This window comes from Halichondria panicea, chromosome 2 (assembly GCF_963675165.1).
Source record: "Halichondria panicea chromosome 2, odHalPani1.1, whole genome shotgun sequence".
Taxonomy (NCBI): Eukaryota; Metazoa; Porifera; class Demospongiae; order Suberitida; family Halichondriidae; genus Halichondria; species Halichondria panicea.
In genome coordinates, this window is record NC_087378.1 from 5,128,761 (window position 1) to 5,147,593 (window position 18,833).

At 40.0% G+C, this 18,833-nt stretch overlaps 2 protein-coding genes across 4 annotated transcripts in view; one reads left to right on the forward strand and one right to left on the reverse strand.

The window, feature by feature from the left end:
• Window positions 1–15,669, reverse strand: LOC135331190 (serine/threonine-protein kinase 32A-like). The gene is made up of 10 exons (XM_064526268.1): window positions 15,520–15,669; window positions 15,050–15,152; window positions 14,806–14,861; window positions 14,490–14,694; window positions 3,941–4,189; window positions 3,625–3,836; window positions 3,378–3,503; window positions 701–799; window positions 487–587; window positions 1–393 (listed from the first exon to the last, which is right to left on the reverse strand). Exons 2-10 carry the CDS (start codon window positions 15,096–15,098, stop codon window positions 192–194), a joined length of 1,299 nt encoding a protein of 432 aa, XP_064382338.1. The 5' UTR covers window positions 15,099–15,152; window positions 15,520–15,669; the 3' UTR covers window positions 1–191.
• LOC135331191 (leucine-rich repeat-containing protein 27-like) overlaps window positions 15,636–18,833 on the forward strand; it is a 4,811-nt gene continuing 1,613 nt past the window's right edge. Inside the window, exons 1-5 of one of the 3 annotated variants that reach the window (XM_064526269.1) lie at window positions 15,636–15,823; window positions 16,033–16,163; window positions 16,243–16,517; window positions 16,601–16,925; window positions 17,570–17,747. In XM_064526269.1, coding sequence (XP_064382339.1) covers window positions 15,689–15,823; window positions 16,033–16,163; window positions 16,243–16,517; window positions 16,601–16,925; window positions 17,570–17,747 — 1,044 coding nt within the window. In that variant the 5' untranslated portion in view covers window positions 15,636–15,688. The remainder of the gene's footprint in view (window positions 15,824–16,032; window positions 16,164–16,242; window positions 16,518–16,600; window positions 16,926–17,569; window positions 17,748–18,833) is intronic. The other 2 variants (XM_064526271.1, XM_064526270.1) reach the window with 2 other exon arrangements.

Sequence of the window (18,833 nt, forward strand, 5' to 3'; positions counted from 1 at the left end):
TGTAGTAGTTACTGTCATAATAATTGTATGTACAATTCAATTTTTAAATGTGCAGGTTAAAATTTGGTAAACACAACGAGCTAGTGTACTTACTTGGAAAACTAACAACATTGCATGGCTATTACAGTACAAAAAAGACACGAAAGTACACAGACAGTTTCATTTTGGCAGTAGGGATCAATACATCTGAATCATGCAGGAATGAGTCCTGCTGAGTCGCTAGTCACTGAAACGATAGTGTCACCAGAAATTGTTCTTTCTGTAGGCAGCGGAATCTTGTTGGTCAGTGATGACTCTACCTGATCCTCCATTTTCTGAATATCTGAGGATGCTTCAACAGGATGATCGACATCATTACTATCAGGTGGTGGCACAGAGCCCTCTGTAGTGTCACTACAAAACGTTGCCAACAGTGCTAACTTATCCGGAGGTATTAAAATACAGTGTCTATATACAGTAGTGGGTAAAGCTACCCAGTATACTTACTTAGGAGCAGTATCTCCACTTTCCCTGTCTCTGTTGTAAACTCTGAACCGTTTGTCAATTATCTCCAGCTGGTGTTCAATCATATCATCCTCACTCTTGTGCTGAGAACACAAAAGACTACACTCAACAGACTACACTCAACAGATAGTATTTATGTGCACACATCAAATAATTATACATGCAGCTAGTACCACATTGACAGTAAGGTACACACATTTCGTTTGCTTAGCCGATGATGCTTCTTGTGTAGGGGGTTAGGCTCGACAATCATTTCCTCCAACTCGTGTGTTGGATCACAATTTATACGATTGTGCTACAAAAAAGGATATAGGTAAATGGAGGTTACAAATGAGATTATGCCACACTTAATATGAGTGTCCAAACTAAATGCCTCAGGCATATAATTGTTTTGCTCACAAAGTACCGTATAGTCGGTAATTTTCAGGAACAAAACATTTGTGGATATATTGTCGTGGGTAGGTGCACTGCAGGTTGATGTACATATAAACTAACTAAACGGGCGTGGTCAATGATTGCATTCATTGTGCTAGGAATTCAACCACGAAATGTTTGCCTCCCGAACTGCTACTGGGAAAGAAATGATTATAGTACAGTCTGATCAATTAAGAATAAGAAATAGCTATGCATAAAATGAAAGGGATATGGATCTACGAAGTATGTGCATGAAAGGGTTTGCAAAAAGGTCAAAGTTCACAATGGTTGCTTTTTCTTGCCATCTTAGGTGCTAGACTAGCGCTTTAGTGAGAGGCTGCAACAGCTTCATTGGTATGTAAAACTATAGCCTGCCATAACTCAAGAAAAGCAGCTATAGTTTTGGAAATCTAAATGTGGCTAGAAGCCTATAGAAGATCTTACTTGTACTTGAATTGCAACCGTGAAGCGTTACAGCTAGAACAGACACGTAAAAACAATTTTACTTATCCTCCTGCTACGCCCCAAAGTATCAATACACAGTATGCATACATACTTGTTGCACATTGCGATCATACATCAAAGGATTATACTACTGTTGTAACGAGTGATGCAAGCTGTGCTGTCCTAATGCCTCTTGCCATGTTTTGCTTTCGCACCAAAAGTATTGTCAAAGGCATAGTCTGTAGAATAGTTAGAGAGAATTTAACAGAAAGTAGTTTAAAAAATGAGAAGAAAGTGTGTATCTATAACTGGGAATAAAAGACTGGAGTACATGCATCTATTGTATACAATAATAAAGAAGCAAAAACTACATGTATTTTTAATAGAGACTGGTAAAGGATCACTTCAGCTGCAAATATGTAGATCTACCTCGAATAAAGGTCGCGTGTAAAGCTAGCCAACGTGCATGTTCAAGTTTCTTCGCTTTTGCTTTGCTTTTAAAAGGTTTAACGTCGAAATCTGTTATTGTTAAAACTAATAACTTGTTGTGTGAAGGCTATCCATGCTGTAAACGCAGAGCTGCATGTATGGCATGCAGGTGAGCAGGCTCATAAATTACAAACAGAGAGACAAAAGAAACAAACAAACCAACGGACTACTACCGTACCATCGCGAAAATAAGCCCATCTTGAATAAACGCCCACCCCCTCTTTTGCTTCGAAGTTCTTGCACGAGGGTATTTTCACTTGATTATAAGAGTTGAGCATGCGCAGTATGATTCAGCCACATGTTCACTAGTGAAGAAAGGAAGTTTTAGGCTAGCTAGTAAGACTATACTCCTTGCTGGACCAAGATCAGACATATAACTTTCTCTGTATGGATCTGTTTGCCCTTGAAGATGTATATGCAAGGAACAAGTAGTTCTATACGCTGAGAAAGGAAAACACAAAGTCCAAGAAAGTTATCACATAGGCTAATTTTGCAAGTTAGTTTTCTGAAACAAAGTACCTGATAGCTGCTCTGTAGCAGTATGTCCTACCATCCTTTGGGAAGTTTCTGCTATATCTGACATCGACAAGCAACGAATAGAGTCAGAGTCCACTTCTTCATGTTCATTCTCTTATCATGCTTTAATCATACCCATGCATTAGTTTATAACATTGTTGTTGTCAATGAAATGTTCATACTTGTGAAAAGACAATAATTAATAAAGAATTGTTATATACAGAGCGAAGTGTAAACCTCGATTTGAGGCCGCGGGTGGGCGTATTTTCGAATGAAAACTCGCCGTTTGCGATTAAACGCCCAGTCTCCTAATAAGCCTACACTTCTTGCAGAAAAGGGTGGGCGTACTTTCGTGAGGGTACAGTATACCTGTGGCCGCTCACGCGCGCCTCGGGTAATAAATAGTCTTCAAATACACTGATAAGCAGTCTAAAGCAGACGGCATCAAATATACACCCAAACCACAAAGGTAAAACTTATTAATTTTAACGAAAGTACATTGGTGGAGTTGACAAAGCTTTGCTAGACCTTTTACTCTACATGAAGCTAATACACACATGCACAATCGACATTGCAGGGAATGCTGCAAAAGAGTGGGAAATGGTTGACGAAAATTGTTGCTAAAAAGGATGCCAAAAGTTCAAAGTCCATAATTACTGGCCGCTCTCATCTCAAGCTCAGTGCAGTGCAGCTTCTGCAGCTACCAATAGCTAGCGTTTTAGTGCAGTGTGTGTTAAATACTATAGTAGTAACACTCTATGGACAAGTTTTACAACACACTATTTTGAAAAGGCTGCAATGGGATTCAAAGTAAGCAAAACTAGGTACTACGGATAACTCAAGAACGAAGCATTATTTTGCAAATCCACAAATTGAAATCCAAGAACACCTGCCAGTGACTAGAAGTCTATATAGAAACTCTTACTTGCACTTCATTGATTACTGAGCAGCTGTAGTTTTAGACAGACAAACACATATCGTATACCTCGAGGCATAATTATGCAACTTACTGGTGGAATAAATGAAGGTGTAATGTTTCTCTCCCGCACATCGTCAAAAGAAAGCTCTTCAAAGAAACGTAGCTGTTGTAGTTGATCAACAGTCTGAACTCTCTTGTCTTCGTCAGGATGCAGTAACTGAAAGTAGACATAATTATAATAATTATATTATAATGGTAGCATAACAACAAGATGAGCACCAAGTCATCTGAAATCACAAACACAATTGAAGCATACTTGAATGCAGACATAGAATCACCATTTTGAGCATGTCACAGGTATGACGGTCCCACTTTGTAGAGGCGGTTGGCCGTGTGTGTTTCATTTGATTGTAAATATCTTCATTGCTCATTGTCCTATCCACATGGAATGGTCGTTGGCCTCGCAGCATCTCATATGCAGACACACCAAGACTCCACCAGTCAACTGCAAATGAGTACCCCTCTCCTACAGGACGGAGTACCTCCGGAGCTGTAGGTATATTGTAATTACTATAACACTTGTACACATGATGCCTATGTCTCAGCAGTTTGATTCCCTTAGTTAACTTTCCATTATAGATAATGAATATTTACCCATGTATGGTTTTGTTCCAGTTATTGATGTGACCGACATTCCTGGCCGAACGATACATGCTACATTAAAATCTGTTAAATGAGCATGGCCTTCTGAGTCCAATAGAACATTAGCAGGCTTCAAGTCTCGGTGGATTATGCTCTTTTCTTTAAGGTACTCAAGTGCCAGTGCTAACTCAGCCACATAAAGTCTGACACGAGAAACATCGAACCGAACTTCTTTCTCAAGATGGAAGCTGATATCCCCGCCTGCATAAAGAGTATATGTGATAATATTTGCGACAATTAATACATTACATTACACGCGCATGCAAACACCTGTAGTTGGGAGTGTATTATGTATTTGCATGAGCTCCATCGCTAAAGAGCAGGATACCGAGTAAGTCACTGTCTGGAGGAATGCATGATACTGTAAGTGACCACATGCAGGCACTGTTTAACTTTAAGTTAAAGTATGTATGTGCATGTATAAGCACGCATTGACTAGGATGTCAAACCTAGAGCACACAATTTTGCACAGCAACCTCTGGTAACCTAAGGACTAAAACGCAGCCACCCTGATTTTTAATATGTTTTGTGTGTAAACATTTTTGCTACTTAAATACCTTTTTAAGCTCTAAAAGCGGTTGCCTAAACGTTCCTTTCAGCTCTAAATTGATAGTGCAGATTTTCGCTATGATTCGGATCAATTGAAGCATCCTGAAGATTTCTAAATCAACGGAAATACTGAGAATTTGGTCACTTAGACTATGGCTTCTCAATGTCACGTGATATTAGCCTATACAGCTACAGCAAAACTATATTTGAATGCTCAGAATCAGCTGCGGTAGGTACCCTGAGATGAATTAAGGTAGAGCTACTATTTTATGCAGTTTTACTTACCACACACATTTCTAAATACGCCTTGTAGTTGTATGAACTGTTGTAACAGCAGTACCAGTTGTACCATAAACTTGCAAATGATAATTTAATTGTTTATGTTTTCACACCTGGAATTGATACATCAAGGGCGACATGAATTGCTCATAATAACTTTGGCCCTCAAGCATAATTAAGTTATGTACAATAATGGTGCTTTCGAAATAAATAGAATGTCAATGTCATGCATGAAAAACAGAAAGTCTATAATGGCAGAAGGAAGCTGGAAACACAATTTTTTTCGCTCTTTTGGGGGATGAGAAGGTAGGAGTAGAAACACGGGGAGAAGAGGCTGAGCGTTGCTCACTACACCAACTTCTTTATTCAATAGACAGAATCCAGTTAATGTAACGCTCAAGGAGTAACCATTTGCAGTAAATTTTTACCTTCGCTCGCTTTGGTAAGCCTGGCCTAGTACTGTTTCAGCCCTTTCTCGGTACAGCCAAAAAATTTAATAGTTAGCTAAGATGCTAGACAGGCTAGATCTAAAATAGAAACAGGTTCTATTCCTAATTAAACGCTTCTACAAACTGTAGCTAAGCTGTAGCATTTTATGTAACATGCATGCGCTAACAAGTACAGATACGACTGTTGTTTGGTCTGGTGCTCAGGACTGGAGGGAGGGGCTGATTAATTTATTGGAGGGGGATCGAGTGGCTGCACCGTTTATTTTCACATGAAGGAAAGGCTTATATTAATTCGAACCAGGGTAGCCTCCTGTTTATTACAGGCAATTAAGAAAAGGCTTCCGAGTTGTTTCTTGTTGAATGTATGTAGCTATAAATTAATTATACATACGGTAGAAGTTCATTACTGCACTCTAAGCCTTTTTTCCATTTCCAATTTAGCAGCTCTCGTACAGTGCATGTAGCTACATAGCTAGTGATGTCCATTTCTTTGGGTACACTGTTATTTTGTCTGATCATGCTGAGAGAAATGTGAGTCTTAGATGAGATGAACTCATACCCTAGCTATGCCTCAGGTGCGCATGCGCAGCAAGGTATACGGTAATGCGTCTGTGTGAGTATGTTTGTGTGCAGAGTGTTACAGCTGCTCAATGATAAACTAGAGCACTGAAGTGCAAACCCTCGCCGTTAATATGGGGTTTAGTGAAGTCTATACAGCCTCGAGTCAAAGCCGCATGTACATTTAGGCCAACAAGCTTCTTAGGTTCTTTTTCATTCGACAACGAGGCTTTAACATCAAAATCTGCTAAATTAAAAACTACTACCTTGTTGTGTTGAGGCTATCCACGGTACAAATACGCGCTATCACATCCAGGTGAAGCAGATTTAGAACACACAAAACGACAGACAGGCAGACAGACAGACAGACAGACAGACCGACTGCTATAACTAGAGCACTAAAGTGCAAACCCTCGGCTGGTGACATGATTATAAAGAAACCAGAAATATAATGCAGTGCATGTAGTGATGTTGTTATCATGTATGACTTGCACAGCAACTCAGGAGCAATAAAACTAAACCAGACTGGAGGCATGCTGAAACATTTGAGTACTATAGATATATGCACTGTGGATTAGGATCACAGTAAAGAAGCCTGGAGTCTCAGAGAAGTATGGCTCCAGGTTCTGCATGGAGTAGGATCCCAGTCAGCAGCAGGAGCTATAATTCAAGCTTCTACTTTAGTGTTCCATGTTCCTGGTATATACAGCTTTCTACTTTAGTGACCCTGTTCCATCGTTCTTGGTACAGGATCACTTCAGTTATAAGTAACGCATGTGCAAGTTCTGTTCAAGCTACATTTTGCTCGCTTTTATTAGACAAAGGAGCTTTAACACCGAAAGCTGCCACTATCAAAAGTACTAACTTGTTGTGTGGAGGCTACTCATGCTGTAAACGCAGTGCTAGAACATCCATGTAAGCAGACCTAGTCACAAGCTTATTCAAGCTTCTTAGCTTTTGCTCGACAAACTATTTAAATCAAGATATTGTTCTGTGAAGGCTACCTATGCTGCAAACGCAGCGCTATGGCATCCAGGTGAGTAGATATACTCGTGACAAACAGACAAACAAACAAACAAACAAACAAACCAACAGACTACTATACCCGTGGCCGCCCACGCGCCTCGGGTAACAAACAAACAAACCAACAGACTACTATACCCGTGGCCGCCCACGCGCGCCTCGGGTAACAAACCAACAGACTACTATACCCGTGGCCGCCCACGCGCCTCGGGTAATTATTACCTAAGTCGCCGCGGCAGGCCTCGGGTTAATGAAGTGCAATGCAAGTAAGTCTTTCTATAGGCTTCTAGTCATGTTTTCTTGGATTTACAAAACTAGAGCACTGAAGTGCTAACCCTCGGCTGTTTACATGGATACAACAAACATATGAAGCATGGAAGCTGGCTAAGTAGCAAGTAAGATGAGCAATAAAATTCTTTTCCATTGTTCCCGGTACAGGATCACTTCAGTTGTATATATGTACCTCGATTAAAGGACGCCTGTAGCTAGAGACCATGCAGCCAACGTGCAAGTTCAACCTTCTTAGCTTGACAATGAAGCTTTAACATATCCACTATTAAAACTAAAAACTTGTTATGTGAAGGCTATCCATGCTGTAAACGCAGTGCTGTGGCATCCAGGCGAGCAGGCTCAGAAATCAGACCGACAGACAAACCAAACGACTACTATACCCGTGGCCGCCCACGCGCCTCGTGTTACTTACTTTTGCTCACTTTGAAGGCTGTTGCAGATTCTTCAGACTTTTGCATAGCAAAATCTGTTAATATAACTTAGCTATTCTACTTAGTAGTTAGCTCTGCACTAGAACGCTAGCTATTGGTAGCTGGAAGAGTCACTGCATCATAAGCACATTCTCAAGAGCTCTGCCCCATTAGAGCGTAGGCTAATAATTTAGTTTCTACGGTATAGTAGGCTGGATGTATAGCAGCCAATCCAATGGGACATTTATCAATTAAATGTACAGTGCCTCAGGGTTTATACCAGAAAATTTGTTCACCTTAGGGTAATTCTACGCTAGAATTTACTGTGGCATCTTCTCTCCAGTAGTATCTAAGCATATTTATAGGGACATGGATATGAAACGCCCCTAGATTACGGATAGTATCTTGGGACAATTATTGACCCCCGCTACCAGAAAATGAAGAACTGGCAAGCAAAGAATCAGTTGTCACCAGAATGTACGATAGCAGGTTGAAGTGCTATCATCCTCAGCGCTTTTGCGTCTCCCAACCAGATTGTTGTACAAATTATATGAAAATCAATTCAGTAGAACCTTGATTATCCGGACACCTTGGTTCCAGAGGCAGGCCGGATAACCGGATAATCGAATAGATAAACCATGCCTTGATCCACCCACTTTATTGATAAACAGCAGTGCCACATGGTTGTCTGCGCGTACAAATAAGGCACTTGATGTACACTGGGAGTCCTGGACGTTAGTAGGATCCAACAGAGCCAGCAAAGAGGCCAAGAGTGCTACAAGCGGGGGCGGGGTACGCTCAGAGTAGAGCCAGCAAAGAAGCTCGGAGTCTCTTCCCATGAAAACAAAAGGGGCTCTACGTGGCAATAGTGCGCATGTGTAATACAGTGCCTCAAAATAAAGCTACGTACTATCTAGCTAGCTCTATACCGTCCAATGTGCAAGATAAGCTTCTTAGTTTTCGCTCGCTTTTATTCAACAACGAAGCCTTAATTAACCTTAACATCAAAATCTTCCACTGTTAACTTGTTGCATAGAGGCTATCCATGCTGTAAATGCAGTGCTATGGCAGATTCAGAATATACAATAGACTAGACGATTACAATAACCCATGGCCGCCCACACGACTCGAGTTAATAACTTTGTGTTAGATGATTTGCTGTTGGAAAAGAATCGCTATAAATTATATCTGGCTCCAATCCCCCCTCCCCCTAAAATTGCATTTAGGTACTAGTTGTATGACTGAGTGTCCATAGCCGGCATTGTTACATACTAACAGGGTATTGAAAACAGTTAACCAGCAAAATGTTCTATACATGTATGTTTATTTATGTCTAGCAGTTAATTTTTTTATAGCCAGTATGATAGCTACTGCGTCCACATACATTCACATACATTTACATACATCTAACTTTGTATGCTTTAAATATAATAATTATGGTTACAAGCAGTTGAGGTGTTTTCAGGTATCCTTCTTTGTGTTAGTTGATTTCTATAACTGTAATTCTTGAATGTCTGTACTCATTTATATTGCTTAGTTTAAGGGCATCTTCAGTTTTACTGATGTAGTGTGGCTAGAAATCAAGTTCAAAATTCGCACCTTCCGTTGTTTTTATTGAACTGGAGTAGTTATGCCTCAAGAGCGTAGCCGCACGGGGAATACGGTAAGTTGACTGTTTGTGCATGTGTGTGTCATTGCAACACGTGTATTCCAGCTATAACAGCTTATCGGTTGCAATACGACGAAAACTAACAGCTTCTATAGGCTTCTAGTCATGTTCTCTCAGATTTTGATTAATGAATAAAGCTTATTCCTCGAGATTGGCTAATTTTACTTACAGTGAAGAAGGCTGCTGCAGTATCCTCAGAATCTTTAGCATCATCCTGTTGGCACAAACTTTCTATTTAACTGATGATTTAAAGTTTAATACAATGTATTACATTTGCATGCAGGGAATGGTGAAAAAAGAGTGAAATGATCGACCATGATTGTTACTAAAAAGGATGCCGATAGTTGAAGTTCATAATTAACAGCTGCAAGCTAATGAAACAGCGTGGCTTTGCTACCAATAGCTAGCGTTCTAGTACAGAGCTAATTAGAATAGCTAAGTTATATCAACAGATTCTGCTACGCAAGAGTCTGAGAAGTCAGCGATTTTTCCTAGATGTGGAAGTCCCTTGTAGCATATAAAAACGTACACATGTATCTAGAGAGTTGGTCAAACAGCGTAAACGGAGCAGATTCCTATTCATTTGCTTCAATGATGTACTTTTAGGAACTCCAATGCCAGTATGGGGAATACTATCCATTAATTCTTAGGTAACACAGCTAGGGGACTTCCAACAGCCGGCTAGCTTGCTTGGATAAGTAGTGTAAGTTATGAGTTTGGGTGAACTCTGACCTTCCAGGTTTCTAAAGTGAAATAGATGACCTGCGAGCAAGTGTTTTAGAAACCTCATTATTATACATGTAAGTAAGCTGATAAGATCAAAGCGAAAGCACAAATACATAGATCATGGTCTACTTATTGAGGTTCTAGGGCCAGGCATTTAAATGGGACTGGTATTTGATCAAACATAGCTTAGTATTTTATTTAGTCGGCGTTTATTTGTTATATCAGTTTATTACATACCCAGCGTTTAATCAAGACAGGTTCAAGACAATTCAGACCAGGCAATTAATCGAGGAAATATTACGTTAACTCAGATTTACCCTCTTTCAGGTATTATGTACTACAACCAGTGCGTAGACCAGTTGTTATGCAAACCCATTACTGACACCACAACTTGGTTTGTACAAGATCTAGGACAGCGAGAGCCACTACACCATGCATTGGCTTAATTATAATTATGTACAGTACATGCACGCGATAAACATTGACAATACTGAATATAGGTGACATACCGCACCCTCGCGAAAATAGGCCCACCCTTTTCTGCAAGAAGTTTAGGCTTATTAGGGGACTGGGCGTTTAATCGCGAATGGCGAGTTTTTATTCAAATATACGCCCACCCGCGGCCTCAAATCGAGGTTTACACTTTGCTCTATGACAATCTTCATTAATTTATTGTATTTTACAATAGAGCAAAGTGTAAACCTCGATTTGAGGCCGCGGGTGGGCGTATATTTGAATAAAAACTCGCCATTCGCGATTAAACGCCCAGTCCCCTAATAAAATACAATAAATTAATGAAGATTGTCATAGAGCAAAGTGTAAACCTCGATTTGAGGCCGCGGGTGGGCATATATTTGAATAAAAACTCACCATTCGCGATTAAACGCCCAGTCCCCTAATAAGCCTAAACTTCTTGCAGAAAAGGGTGGGCCTATTTTCGCGAGGGTACGGTATGTCACCTATAGTATGAACATTTCATTGACAACAACAATGTTATAAACTAATGCATGAGTATGATTAAAGCATAACAAGAGAATGAACATGAAGAAGTGGACTCTGACTCTATTCGTTGCTTGTCAATGTCAGATGTAGCAGAAACTTCCCAAAGGATGGTAGGTCATACTCCTACAGAGCAGCTATCAGGTACTTTGTTTCAGAAAACCAAGGTAAGGTAACCTGCAAAATTGGCCTGGGTGATAACTTTCTTCTCAGATTTGACTTTGTGTTTCCCTTTCCCTGCATATACATCTTCAAGGGCAAATAGATCCATACAGAGAAGTTATATGTCTAATCTTGGTCCAGCAAGGAATGTATAGTCTTACTAGCTACTACCTAAAACTTCCTTGTAAACATGTGGCATTTAGCTACTGCGCATGTTCAAACTCTTCATTCTGGGTGGGCTTACAGTCAAGTGAAAATACCCTCGTGCAAGAACTTCGAAGCAAAAGAGGGGATGGGCGTTTATTCAAGATGGGATTATTTTCGCGAGGGTACGGTACATGTAGGAGTAGAAACAGTATCACGTTACAAAGAGTTTTGATCACGACCACATGATTTTTATTGTACATAATTATTGTATAGATAATTAAAGTACCAATAAATTCATTACTGGACATCTCTTGACAATACAAGCAGGTTCGCTTAATTAAGAAACTGTCTGAATGAAAGAACCGCGAGTGCTGATGCCTCGGTGGAGGTGTCAAAGCTACATAACATAAAGTTACTAGCTATTAGCAATAGCTTAATACACACATCATAATTATTATGACGAACATTTCTGAAATTGTGCTGCATGCAGGCAGAATCGAATCACAGGGAAACTCAAAGAGTGGGAAATGATCGACCATGATTGTTGTTAAAAACGATAATTTGCACAAACGAAAATTACCTGCTATAATTATAGTAATTAATAACATTATAATTACGAGTGTTGCAAGCACACCCTCTCGCCATGTTTTTGCTTTCGCTCAAAAGTATTAGAGTGTTATGGAAGAGGTAAATAATTTGCAATGTGCTTTAATTGTTTCACAAGAAAGAGGTGTCCACAGTACTAGTTAATAGTGCATACTGATCGTCTTAAATGGCCTGTAGCCAAACAGTGGGAGCAAACCTTTGTCAAAGGTCAGTAGTCTGTGAGATAAGCAGAATTCAATCACAGAAAGTAGTATCTATAACCAGCAGTCTAAAAAGAGTTATCAGAAAAGGTTGGTTTGTGGCTTTCCAGGACCTCAACAAAGAAGAAAATTGATTCTGCCAGGATCTGGGGTTCAAATTGGATTCTCTTACATGTGGTATTGAGCGCGCATGCGCATTACATCCAGGAATAAGGGGTGTGTCTACAAGTTCAATAATGGCTACTAAAGTAGCTAGCTAGCTTCTTTAGAAGCTCTTTCTGGCTCTTGTAGCTAACAAAAAGCTAGCGCTTTAGTGCAAGACTAACTTATAAGTTGAATAGAAAGTTTATGCGAACAGATGATGCTATGAAAGGTTCTGAAGAGACTGCAACAGCTTCACTGTGAGTCAAACTAGCCATAACTCGAGAAAGAAGCTAGTTTGCTAATTCACGAATCAAAATCCAAGAGAACGTGGCTAGAAGCCTATAGAAGCTGTTAGTTTTCGTCGCATTGTAACCGTTGAGCAGTTACAGCTGGAACAGACACACAGACAGACAGACACACACACACACACACACACACACACACACACACACACACAGTCAGCTTTACCGTATCCCTCGTGCGGCTACGTCTCGAGGCATAATTAATGATCGATCATGAGCCAAAAGTACAAAGTCTAAGATTAATTAATGGCTGCATCAGTGCAGTGTTGAGCCTTGCAGCTCTCTTTTCACTCTTGCAGCTACCAATAGTTAGCGTTCTAATGCAGAGCTGACTACTAAGTAGAGTAGCAACACTGTATAACAAGTTTTTCTTCGCACTCTTCTGAAAAGGCTGCAATGGCATTAAGCAAAACTGGGCATACTCCAGAGCCAAGCATTATTTTGCAAATCCACGAATTAAAATCCAAGAAAAGACTAGAAGCCTATAGAACTCTTACTTGCACTTTATTGATCCTTGAGCAGCTGTAGCAGTCTACACACACAGACAGACACACACACACAACCGTATACCTCGCTTGCGCATATGCACACCGAGGCATAATTATTACAGTTATATAATTATTTATTATACGCAGAATTATGTGACACAATATAAAAAAAAGAGATTGATTGTGAACCATAATTATACATGTAAAAATATACGTACATGTACATGTACTATGCAACTTGGTCAAGATAGTTTCAAAAATATCTTGTTGCTACAATCTTCGATTATCTGGCTGGGCAACGTTTTCTACAATAGGGTGAAAGTTAACTAATACCTGCACACAACAACTGTTACTATGGAGATATCTTCTGTGCAAACAGACGACCACATATCCTCTACATTTGCACTGATATATCAATATTATGTGGGTGGATCGAGGCATGGTTTATCCATTAGCTTATCAGTTTTTCGACCTACCTCTGGAACAAAGGTGTCTAGACAATCGAGGTTCTACTGAATCACAGTAGTTAACAAGAGCACTGAAGTGCAAACACTCGACGTTAATTTGAGGTTTAGTGAGTCTATACAAGCCTCGAGTCAAAGCCGCGTGTACATCTAGGCGAGATTTTTAGCTTCTTAGCTTTTATTCGACAACAAAGCTTTGATTAACATCAAAATCTGCCAAATTTAAAACTACTACCTTGTTGTGTTGAGGCTATCCATGGTACAAACACTGTGCTATCGCATCTAGGTGAGTACACTCAGAATACACAGAACGACAGACAGACAGATCGACTGACCGACTACTATAACCTGTGGCGCGCCTCGGGTTAATTACATGTAAATATACTGTGTGCAAATCCAGATCAAATAGGAAGTTGCCAAGGGTTAAAACAATAATCTCTGAAATACATGTACAATGAAAATAACTACAATGAAAATGACTACAATGGCAATCTTAACTGTGAACAATCAAACCTAGTACAGTAGAATCCGATTATCCGGAACCTTGATTATCTGGCTTGACAATTTTCTCTGAAAAGGGCATGTCCTTTAGTGCGCATGCACAATTAACAGCTGTTACCATGGACATAGGAATGTTTATCTTCTGCGCATGCGCAGACGCCCATGTGCACTGCTGCTTATCAATTAAGTTGGTGGATCAAAAAAATTTATGCATATAGTTTATCCATTCGATTATCTGGCATATTCAGTTATCCGGCCTGCCTCTAACCAGGAGCCCATAAAAAGAGAAGGAGCAGCTGACTACGGGGATCACGTTTCGTAAGTGGCTATGATTTATGGGCTCCTGCTCTAACCAAGGACGGTGTCCGGATAATCGAGGTTTTCATGTACAGTACTTGCAAAACAGTAAAGGGTACTACTTAATGTATTTTGTACATCTAGCTCGGGAACACAAACAGAAGCATGTGTATATGAAATTAATACTGGAAGTACGTGTACTATTATTATGTATATAGTAGTTAAGTAAGAGATTACCGAGCATTAGATCCAACACCATGAAGATATCCTCTCTGTCCTGAAAGGTAAACCACAAATTGACCAGAAAAGGGTGTTCTAGTATCTGCAAGATTTTGATCTCCCGAAAGACATTTTCAACAGCATGCTTCCGGATTATCTGAACTTTATTCATGTACTTCATGGCAAACATCACTTTCGTGTCTCTTTTCTTGACAATACAAACCTATACACAAGTGGTAAACATAAACAAATCGCCTACACGCAATCGCACTATATATGGATTAAGTAATGTTCACTTAACAAGGCAATATTACTGTGACACAGAATTATTTACCTTCCCAAAAGCACCCTTCCCAATTGCTCGGAGAATGTGGAAGTGATCAAAATCAACTGCAGAACAGGAAACATGGAAACTGATGTTTTTCAATTGCGAGTACATGTATGCATAAGGCTTGGCATGAATGTAAATCACTGACTGTAAAGTGACTACACACAATTTTATACGTAACAAGGCTTTAAAGTGTAGGTGTCATTACAAAACTGGTTGTGTAACAGCAAATTCAGTGGTGTCAACATACCTGGGCCACTGAAGTCCACATCAGGTTCATTGGACATACATGTTCCCATGGCTTCAAATCTTCTTATATTAGATACGACTTCACGAGAATCGATTGTCACACACTAATGAATAATAAGTATGTTCAAAATGAAGCGTAAATAGTATAATTAAATATGTACATGTAAGCAAAGACAATCATAACCTATTCTCCCCATTAGCTAGCTTTCTCTGAGTTTGATTTGTAGTGGCTTCAAACGTCTACATTTAGAACTACAAACGTACGTAAACATGCACAGGTACTAGCTCTAGTAAGTCAGTCACCTTACCTAGTACGTACTTAGATATATCTACATGTATAGACCAGGAATTAAAAGAAAAAAAATTAATAGATCTAGATCTAGCTAGCTGAAGGGGTCTACAGTATAGTACAGACGGACAGTCCACTAGATATATCTATCACGCTTCAGATCTATAGGTACACGTACGTACATAGGTCTAGTCTTGTTATGAGTCTTCTTGCTTTCTGACTTGACTTGCACTCCCGCATCCAGGTTCCCAGGTTTATGAATTTTCTGGGATAGATCTAAGACTAAGTGGATAAATAGAATAAACACCGTAGCTATAGTAACAATCGATATCTTGGAAAACTTCGTTTATAATGGCTGGGTCACAGGCCATGGAAAGATGCAATTTCGAGGATTTATATGTGCTGTCTGCAAGCGTACTCTCACTCGATCTCAGCAGAAAAGGAATATGCAAACTTCCAGAGCTTCAGGACTGCGAAAAACTAGAGGTAGACTAGATCTATTATTGGAGTGTGTATAGATCTACTAGACTATAATTATATCTAGTACATGCTGTGGGGTAAGAAAAAGTATTGAAGTAACTTTTATCGCAAAGCTTAATTTGTTCATAGTGTTGATCAAGTAATCAGTTAGGCCCTACCGTAAGGTATAAGATCCTCCGTAATTTGTGAGTTTATCTCATACACTCTCTCTACAGTGCCTATATATTGAAGGAAACGAACTGTCAACACTACCAGAGTCTCTGTTCATTAGTTGTCCCAACCTTCGCTGGCTAGACTTGAGAAATAATCACCTTACTTCTATTCCACCATCAATTGAGAAACTCAGGTATGCTTTCCTAGCTGTTGTTAGAATCGTGCCGACGGGTGAATTTCACTCTCTGTAACGAAATTTGCTTTATATGTAGATATTTGCGAACTCTACTCTTGGAAGGCAACCGCATAATTTCTCTCCCTCCTCAATTGGGTAGACTACGTCACTTGACAGGTCTGAACCTCTCAAACAATCCGTTAGAAAATCCTCCCAAGCACATAGTCCAAAAAGGAACTAAGGTAGTCTTGCAGCACTTGCTAAAATTATTGAGAGAGTATGAAGAAGATAGTGAGCAAATGTTCAACGGTGAGTCCAACACTGCTAACTCTTCCCCCACCCATATTGAAAGCAATCCATCAAATGAAACAGGTGACAAGATTTTATCACTAAAGAGGAAGATTAGATCTACATAACTACATAATGAAATGAATATTATAATGAATTCATTGCAGCGTCTCATCATCATATTGATGTTAATTCTATGCAAAGACTGCATGTGTCCTCAAAGCTTGGACTGCCATTACCATTACTGTCAAAGCAAATACCACTACATGCACACCCCCAATCACCTTGTTTTGCAATTAAAAGGAAGCACTTCAATAAAGAACGAAGCGTTAATTCACCCGAGTGCCTTGTAGTGAACAAAAAATGTGTCAAGAAAATGGAAACAAGCACAAAAATACATAATGTCACCCAGGGTATAAAGAAACAGCCACCTCCTCCAAAACTAAGTGCTGAGGAAAAGTTGGAGATTAGCGTTACAATTGAAAAGAGAAAGTAAGTACAGTGTACTAATTATCCCGGACACAATTCTTATTTTTCTGGGCAATGTTCATTATTCTAATGCAGCATGCTTTAATTTTACATATCCGAACAATCCCGTTAAGGTACATTCCAAGCAACGTAGCTTTATAGCTGTTCTGCAGTAGATAGCTCTAGGCTCGATATACATGTAGCTAGTGCTACACTATTAAATTTGGCTAATGTTCAGATATCTCACGTACGCTGTATGGTATGTTCAACAATTACCGTATAGTGCAACATTTTCGAGGCATTTATATTTCGTGGAATGGCCTCTAAAAGCATTTCGTTGCACAATTTTTGTGGAATGAATGCTTACCAGAAGCCACGCCTTTAATCTTTGTCATGTTGGAACCATTTTCATGGACTTAATTTTCGTGTAGGATTGCTAATGAAATCAGCGAAAGTTAAGCCCCTAGACATTTTCGCGCTATATGGTATACCTGGGACAATTTATTTTTTCTATATAGCCGATAAATTAATATGCGCACTCGCCAGGGTACTCATGCACATGTTACAACGTACAGTATAACTATAATGACATAATTATCATACATGTTCATTGAATATTTTATCACTTGGTGGGAATACATGCTGATTAGTGTGTTGTGCTACTGCAGGGCAGTAGAAACACTGAAGGTTTGGAGAGAAGAAGCACGAGAGCTGAAGAGAAAACAGGACCAGCAGGTGGGTGTTGATGGACAATTGGGTTACCAAAAGGCAGAGGAAATAGCTCCATTTGCTACTTTCTCCACTGAGAACAGATTAAGGGAATCACTGTCCACGAACAGATTGAAGGTAATCAAATTTGGTCTACTTGATCTGTGTATGTTGGGAGGTTTCGATTGCCAGCTATGTATGCTCTATGAGTCATTTCTTGCTACAAATGAATCTTAGAGCTTTGCTACTGCTTCTTTAGCTTATACAAGCTTTGAAAAGGCTGTAGGGACAAGCTACAGCTAGGTTTTCACGATTGTGCAAAATAATGCTATCTCAGCAATAATTTTCTGCTAATTTTGGGTGTGGCTGTCCGTTCTGGGAGGTTATTTTCCATTGCTAAAGCTTATTGGGGACTAGAAAGCTGCTCGTTATACGGAGTAGAGAGGTGGTCGCTCCTGAGAGGTTGCTTTACATTGAAGTCATTGTAGTTTCAATCCGGACCTGAGCTCTTGGCCATTATATAGCGTGTGGTTTCACAAACAAAGACTCGTATGCGCATACATGTAATTTTGCATACTTTAGTGGCGTGTCTAACAAAGGGCTTTGGGGCTTGAGCACTCCCCTGGCCTCCCAGACAACCATGCATGAGAGTAATCAGTGGTGGATCCAGGAAAAATGAAAGGGGGGTTCCAAACTACGAGCGCGCAGCGCGAAATTTGTTGGGGTTACGCCCACTTCCGGACACACGTGACTAGGGAAAATCCCATACTCAGCCAGGGTAAATCCCATAATAGACTTGCGTAGAGGGCTAGCTAGCTGCCACGAACAGTCAACTAGCTAACCTAGGCTAACCTGAACCACTCTTTTGGCAGTTGGTGCATCAGAACAACAGGTACAATCATGGAATCAAATTACAATAGCTACAAAACTGATAAATAGCTAGCTGGTAGCTGTAGTAAAGCCACAATAGCTTAGTCTGAAAGGGGGGATCCGTGGCACCCTGGGATCTCCCCCTGGATCCGCCACTGGTAGTGTAGCTATTAGTACAGTTGTCTCGAATTCTCTTATGCAAATGAAAGTACATTAGCAAGTGTGACTAGTCATAAACACTGACAGCGTATATTACTCTCGTCAAGTGGCGTAGGCAGAGGGAGGCTCACGGGGCTAGAGCCCCCCCCCTTTTGTGCTCCATCAACTCCAACTTAGCTTGAATCACTGTGATCT